The 8,471-nt window shown below is 33.5% G+C and overlaps 2 protein-coding genes across 2 annotated transcripts; both read left to right on the plus strand.

Annotated features, from left to right (window-relative positions):
- The first annotated feature begins 6,028 nt into the window (after nt 1-6,028).
- LOC122038501 lies at nt 6,029-6,934 on the plus strand. Its single transcript, XM_042598279.1, has one exon. The coding sequence runs from the start codon at nt 6,029-6,031 to the stop codon at nt 6,932-6,934; it is 906 nt and encodes a 301-aa protein (XP_042454213.1).
- A 342-nt stretch (nt 6,935-7,276) lies between these two features.
- On the plus strand, nt 7,277-8,471 carry LOC122038507. The gene is made up of 3 exons (XM_042598292.1): nt 7,277-7,805; nt 7,922-8,126; nt 8,207-8,471. Exons 1-3 carry the CDS (start codon nt 7,277-7,279, stop codon nt 8,469-8,471), a joined length of 999 nt encoding a protein of 332 aa, XP_042454226.1.

The raw sequence follows: 8,471 nt of genomic DNA on the forward strand, positions 1-8,471 counted from the left end.
ATTAAAGAAGAGATTACGAGAACAAGTGTCCACTCTTCAAGGAGGTAAGCAACGTAATTCCTATGCTTGATCAATCCAATATTTTACCTAATCCTGGTTGTTGCAGAAAAGTGAAAATAAAGAAGAAAACCATGTTATTTGCTTCACATCCCATGAAATAAGCTGTTACCACACCCAATGCCCAAGAGGAAAGTGGTAAAGGAGAAGAAGCAAAATAAGGAGTGGAAGGAAATCGGAGGAAGTCAAAGGGACCTCTAAAAGTAAAGGATAGGTTATTATCTCCTTGAATTTAAATTCAAAGTTAAATTCTTACATGTATAGGGCTAATTGATATGTTTATTTACCTATTCAAAATATTGGTTTCAAATATCATGATAACTTTCTAGAAGTAAGTTTCAGACAGGACTACTTTGCCTAGGGATAGGAAAGTAGAAGGTGACCTAGTAACGCACATTAAGAAAAATAGGCACATACCTAAGAATAGAAATATACAAGGAAAGAATGATAATTCTAGGATTAGGATACTAGAATCGTAGAACCAAGTTTTGAGATCAAAGCTTAAACATTTAGAAAAGATCCTTGAGAAGTTCACTAATGAGTCTAAGGGTCTAGATATGGCGATAGGAAGGCAACGCATTTGGATCTAAAAGGGTGCCTAAAGTTGGTAGAGGCTTTAGTGAGACCCCTATAAATTTTGACGCACATGGTCATTAGATTCTAATGAAGAGATGCTTGGGATATCAAAAATGGTTTATAAGGTGTGCCAATAGATTTGAGGATAAGTAGGGAGCTCAATCCTTGAAAATTGACAATTTGGAATTTCAAGCATGGGAACATATGGGATAGGTTTAAGATGCATGAAATGGTATTCAAATGTATGAAATGTCAATAAACTAATGCAATGGGTTGTTTGGGTTCAAAACTAAGACTTGAGGTTAAAGGTTTATTTAACCATTTAGCTAGTTTTGATAATAGTGTCTAATTTAGAAATTGCAAAGATTTTGAATTAAATCTATTTTTCCCAAGTAAATATGTCCAAAAATTTTAAATTATAAGAGGTATGTAAATTTAAACTTTCCAAGTAACTAAGAATTTTAAGTATCTAAGATCACTTTTTAAAAGGATTGAGGGATTGAGGGATTGAGAGATGTAGAATACAAGCAGGATAATTAAAATAGAAAAGAGTCTCACGTGTTCAATGTGATTACCTTTAAAACTTAAAAGAAAAGTTTTACAAAATAACGGTTAGACCTGCTATGTTATATAGCCATGACTCGAACACATGAGTAGAAGATGAGAGTTGTTGAGATCAAGATGTTAAGATGGATGTGTGAATATACAAGGGTATAGAGGATAAGAAATGCAAATATTAGAGAGAAAGTCAGAGTTGTACCTATTGAGAGAAAACTCCGAGAGACATGTACTTAGACGAATAATAATGCTCAAGTTAGGCGATGTGAAACTATGACAAATGTGCACATCAAATGAGAAAGAGGAAGACTAAAAAAAACTTAGTTAGTAATAATAAAATAAGATAAAATTTATTTAAATATAAATAATAATATAGTAAGAGATAAAATCCAATAGCATAAAAGGATCCATATAACCAACCTCACCCAGTGGGATAAGGCTTGAATGTTGTTGGATGTTGTAAGAGGTAGGTAAATTTATGATTAATTTTAAAAATTAGTATAATTGAGACTTAGACCGTTTTCAATCAAGTTGACTAGATGTGGTATAAAGTCGATAAGATTGTGTTCAATCAAATGAACCATGGAAGGAGTTGACTAAAACAATGTAGAAAGTTTGGAAGTTTTAATTGGTGCATTCAACATTGTGGATGATGATCAAGGGAACTTGGTATTCATGTTAGAATCCATTGTTTATTATAAATACAAGTTGAGAATCATTGTAGATATCAAAGACCAACAATAAGGGAATTGTTGGTGCATTTTACCTTATTCTCCTCCTATAGTTTCTTCTATGATTAGAATTAAAAGAAGCCTCGTTTGAAAATTAGAGGAAGAAGAAAGAAAAACTTAGATAAACCTTGTCCTCTCTGGCAAAAAATTAGATAAGCCTAGCTTAGGTTTTATCGCATGAATTACATTTCGTTAGCATTCATTGATTTCCATAAATTAAACGGATTGTCAAATATCAAAAAAGGGAACATTATTAGTGCAATCGTGCGCCAAGTGCTCGGGTACGATCATTGATTTTGATGTTTGTGTAAAGGGTTTAAGTTAATCCTTTGATATGTGTCTTTGGAAGCTAGTGACTCAACAAGGTCGAGTGAATAGATTATAACTTGATGTGGCAAAGGTGACATGCATATTGACTTGGAGGTTTGTATATATTGGAGAAGGTCGTGAGGCGACCAAGGGACTATAGGATGAGAAGCGCCGAGGTGGTGTTAAAGTCGCTATAGAGTATAACTTGGTGCGACAAAGTTAGTAACTCGGTGTCTTAAGGTCTATAGAGATCCGAGAAGTATAGAATGAGATATCCGAGGAACATAGTAGGACATAGGACGAGGGGCATCGAGTGCAACATTAATGACAGCCAACGGAGGTGTACTATGTAAGTGAAGCATGAAGACGGCATGTGGAGTGAGCCACGTGGACCGATTACAGTGCCTAATAAACTTTTTTGTGAGGAAGAGAAACTAGCTTCTAAAAATCATTAGAGTGAAGGGTATTCATTCATCAATCATGGCCTACAACCAACTAGATCCAAAAAGACTTAAGGTAATTATAAGAATTAACCATGAGACTAATTTAAACAAAATGCAAAATATGGGAGGACAATAAAGTATTCGATGAATAAATCAAGAAAATTACTTTAGAATAGCCTTGCAAAGAGCATTAGGAAGGTCCAAATTAGAGAAAAGATTTAAGATGACAATATAAGAGGAAGAGCTAGAAAGCCTTGAGGAAATGTTGAGAATACTTATATCTTTGTTCGTACTATGATACTCCCAAGTGGCCTAATGCAATCAGGTTGTTTGATGTGTTGGCAAAAGATTTAATTAGGTTTGTATGAAATAGTGATATATGCATCAAATATGTAGAGACACTGACATAGTGCGTAGGTCTCGAAGAGCATGTAACTCAACATGGTTCAGCTGACGAATCATTAGGTCGTTGAGTAGAATCAGACTCTAAACCACGTAAAATCTTATTGTTAGATTGATTTATTATCAATATTATTTATACATTATTTCCTCTACATGTATACATCTTACATGGCATCTGAAGCCACACACAAACAATGCATATACGATGAATTTGTATTTATCCTTGCAAGAGAAAAAAAACTCTAATTGCAGGTACAAGTTATTCACCTCCTCCCTTTTAGCCTATTTAGTCTAGTCATCTATTATTTTTTTGTCAAGTTGTTCACCATAGATCCTACAATCTTATCCTTTAAGTAAACACCTCTACAGGTGATACTTTTGTTGTGGTTGAAAATTATGGTGGGAGTTATGAGAATAACTAATAAAGTAGAATATAAAGAACATTTTGTATTGACTAAAAAGAGAGGGTAAAGAACTAACAAAAAGAGTCACCTACAATAATTGAGATGAGTGCAACATGACTTTAGATAAAAGCGTTAGTAGCTCTTTTGGAGACAAGAGTAGTAGGGAAAGACACTCTTAATAAACTAGAGGATAAATTGTTTTGTGCATAAGCTAAGAAATACATAAAGAAGGTACCCATAGGGGAAAATGATATAGTGTATCTTGAGGAAAGACGAAAGAACTTGCACATGAAGAGTAGAGGACGATGTATGATTTATAAATAGTGTAATAAGAAGTGCATTATCCTAAAATGTTAAAAAGGAACATCTTTATGTAAAAGTAAAATGAGTGGTCTTAATTCAATGAAAATTCTTCCTTTCCACTACACTATTCAATTATTGGGTATGATTACAAGAGAAATTTTGAGGTATACCTAAACCTAAAAAATGATTAGAAAGTATGAAAATACTTTTCGTTATCATTGGATTGTACAGAGTTTTAATCTCAATGTAAAAAGAGAAAAATATATAGAAGTTAAACAGTATAATCCAAGAGTTGAACTAACATAACTCATACCCAAACATTGAAATTTACTAAAACAAAGGGTAAAGATGCAAACAAGGTTCTAAAATTCGCTAGATGCTAGTTGGGAGTCAAACTAGTGCCTAGCACCTAAACCGCCTAGGCGGGACTAGGCACCGCTAGGAGGATTTTACCGTATCAACATAAATTACATAATAAATCACATACTATAACTCCAACACAATAACATCAAATTTAAAATGAGTTCAAAATTACATAAAATATCACATTTATTTTGCTTCTTTTCCATAATTTTAAATAACTTGTTCTTCATCAGACACAAACTCAATATTATCATCGTGATCCTCCTCTTCCTCTCCTCAATTATTGAACTTAATATTATTAGAAAAAAAAATTAAATATAGTTTTTAAAGAAAATTGATCTATCAATAACTCGAATTAAAATTAATATATCATAATTATATAAATTAATTAATTATTAATTTGAATAATATATATTTAAAATTGTAAAAAAATATCAGAATATCAATTAAACAGTACAAAAATACAAAATAATAAAACTAATTATCAGAATATAAATATAATTTATTATAATTTTATAAAATAAAATTTAAAATTGTAAAAAAAATTAATAATATCAATTAATAAAATTTATTATTTTTTAAAAATTTTAAATATATTTTTATATATTTTATTGGAATAATTTAATTAGGGTTTATGAAAATCAATTTGAAATATCAAACTTTAGTTGAGAATTGTTTGAATTAATTAAATCTTTTTCGGTAACAAGAACGCAACATCTATTAGCCGACGCTTCCGGGACGATCGCCTAGTACTTAGGCAGCCACTTAGGCACTAGGCGATAGCCTAATACTTAGGCAGCCGCCTAGCGACTAGGTGGCCACCTAGCGCCTAGGTTGCTGTCTAACCAGTGTTGTCAAAATCGTACCGTTCCGGCCGGCACAGCCGAAACGATGCGAAATGACCCTTTGAACGAAACAACATGATTAAGATATCGCACTGGGATTTGTATCGCTCGGTTTCGGCTGATTCCGACCGAAATATCCGAAACACCGATTTCAGATGAAATTTCGGAATCAAACCGGCACATGCACTCAACAAGCAGGGAGAGAGAGAAAACTGAAAAGCAGACCAAATTTTCAATGGCTTGCTGAGCAAGACATCCTTTGAATTATGTTTTCCATATTTGCATATCTGCCTCGATCTTAGAAACCGTATTCTAGCCCTTAATGCATCTCTCTTATCTTACCATCTGCTTCCTCCACTTAACTTAAGACTTAAGAGACAGTGAGAGAGAGAAAAGCTGATCAACTTCAAAGACAGGGAGAAGATTAAAGACGGAAGAGAAAGATGTTCACGAGCTCAAAAATCGCAAGAAGATAGACGAGCTCAAAAATCACAGGTATGAGAATTTCATTGCTTCGATTGTGTTGGTAATTAAATGTTTGTTCAAAATTAGAAATAAAATCGTGTTTTAGTAATTCATTGTTTGTTCGGCTTTGTGTGAAATTGAAATTAGGATACCGTAGCTTTGTGTTTGTTTGGCTGATGAATTTTAGTTGGATGCTCTCTCAAATCGTGAAGCTAAAATTCCAGTTGATATTCTCTGTTTTGGTTGATTATCAAGGTATCAATAATTTAATATTACCATAGCTTTGTTTTTGTTTCCAAGATCAAGTAAATCTAATAAAATTTCAGACAATGCGTGTGGTTTTTGTGACTACTAGTCTCACTTATTTTTATTTTTGTTCTGCGTTTTGATTTTAGGTATTTATTATTGGCTTGTAATGATAATATACAACAATAGATGATTGTATTAATTGAGCATTGCAATTTTAGTGGAATGACATTGCAATTTTAATCTTGCATGTATTTGATAAATGCAAATATTACTTGAATGACATTGTGATTTTAACCTTGTATATGTATTTGATGAATGCAGATATGGCTGATACTTCAAGTAGTAGTTCTTTATCCATAAGTTCTATTCCTGCAAGATCAAGAGATCCAGCATGGCAATATGGGATAGCAGTGGAAGGACACCGTAGTAGTATCATTTGTGTCATTTGCAACAAAACAATTAGAGGAGGAGGTATTACACGCCTCAAATATCATCTAGCTGGAATAGAAGGAAATGTTAAAGCTTGTAAGAAAGTTTCTGATGATGTGAAGTGGCAAATGAAGCAACTAATTAATAGCTTGAATAAAAAACAAGAGCAAAGGAAGCGATTGAGAAATGAAATTGGAGGTTCTAGTAGTGCATCTGTCAATGATCGGGAAGAACCTGTAATGGGTATTCCTTCTTCTACTCTTGGAGGAAGTTCTAACCTAAATGCAAGATGTAGCAGTCAAAGCGAATCAAAAGCAAAGCCTCAAAGCTTTTTTCCTCCTAGAACAACACAAGGGGCACAACCTGGGATTAGAAGTGCACTTGCCACAAAAGAATCAGTTCATAATGCAACCATGGCTATGGCAAGATGGTGGTATGATGCTAATATTCCATTCAATGCAGCAAAATCAAATTATTATCAACCAATGGTGGATGCTATCACTTCAATTGGCCCTGGGTTTAAAGCACCATCTTATCATGATTTGAGGTGCAATCTTTTGAGGGAGGTGGTTCATGATGTCAATGTTTATCTCTTAGAGATTAAGAAAGAATGGGAGGTTTATGGATGCTCCATTATGGCTGATGGGTGGACAAATCAAAGGCAAGAGCCAATTATAAACTTCTTAATGTATTGTCCAAAAGGTACCATATTTCTAAAATCTATTGACACATCAGGCCTTAGGAAGGACAAAGATACTTTACTTGAGATCTTCGATCAAGTTGTTCATGAGGTGGGGTAGAAAATGTGGTTCATTCATTACTGATAATGATGCAAGTTACAAAGCTGCTGGAAAGCATTACAACAAAGGTATGGGACTTTCTTTTGGTCACCTTGTGCTGCACATTGTATTGATTTGATGTTGGAGAATATTTCAGATGCTAGATATTTTCCTTTAATTGATGAGACCATTAAGAAATCAAGCAAAATTACAAAGTTTATATATAATCATGCTTGGGTTCTATCTTTGATGAGAAAGGATTTCACTAATGGTAGAGATTTATGTCGTCCTGGTATTACAAGATTTGCAACTCACTTTTTGAGTCTTCAATGTTTGATTAAATATAAGAAAGAACTTCGCCAAATGTTCACTTGTGATAAATGGGTGGGATCAAACTATGCTAAAGGTAGTGTTGGGAAAGAAATAATTGCAATTATTTTGCAAGACAAAGAGTATTGGGTGCAATGTCAGTATATAATTAAGGTCACCAAACCTTTGGTGCGAGTTCTTCGATTGGTGGACAGTGAGGAAAAACCAGCAATGGGATATCTGTTTGAGGCAATGGAAAAAGCTAAAGAAACAATTAAAGTAAGGTTGAGGAATAAGATTACACAATATGGCCCTTACATTAGGGTGATTGATGCAAGATGGGATAAACAACTTCATAGTCCATTGCATGCAGCTGGTTGCTTTCTTAATCCTGCAATTTATTTCAGTCCATCATTCACAAAACAAAAAGAGGTTGCTCGAGGATTGCTTACAACAATTACTAGGCTTGTTCCTGATGATGATGTTCAAGATAAAATTAGTGCACAACTTGAAGAGTACAAGGCCTCAACTGGTGACTTTGGCTTGTCTATAGCTATTCGTCAACGTGAGAAGTTAAATCCAGGTATAATAGCAATATTTCATTTATCATGTTAATCTTACATAACTTTACATAACTATATAATTGTACATGTTTCATGAACTACTTTAAATTGAATTTATGTTTTATACTTTTATTAGTTGCATGGTGGGCTCAATTTGGTAATGATGCTTCGGAGCTTCAAAAGTTTGCTATTCGAGTTCTCAGCCAATGTTGTAGTGCCACTGGATGCGAAAGAAATTGGAGCGTTTTTGAGTTCATTCATTCTAAGAAACGAAATAGACTTGAACATAAAAGGCTAAATGACTTGGTATTTGTTCGTTATAATCTCAAGCTTCGAGAAAGGTGAAATGATATTCTCACTTTTTATTTGTCAATTTATATTTAAAATTGGTTTATTTAGTATGCCAATGTTTTAACTATAGGAATTTAAGCAAGACAAAGAGCTCTTTGGATCCAATTAGTCTTGATAATATTGACTTGTTGGAAGATTGGATAAGTGAAGAACCTAGCCTTCTTGATGGAGAAGATTTGAGTTGGGAGATGGTTGATGCACCATTTGCTTCATTGAGCTTGGATGATGATGAAGAAGCTCCTAATTTTAATGATGAAGATGATAATGAAGGAGATGATTATATTGCACCTATACAAGATTTTGATCCTTCTATTTATGTATTTAATGATGATTAG

Source organism: Zingiber officinale, chromosome 1B (genome assembly GCF_018446385.1).
Source record: "Zingiber officinale cultivar Zhangliang chromosome 1B, Zo_v1.1, whole genome shotgun sequence".
NCBI lineage: Eukaryota > Viridiplantae > Streptophyta > Magnoliopsida > Zingiberales > Zingiberaceae > Zingiber > Zingiber officinale.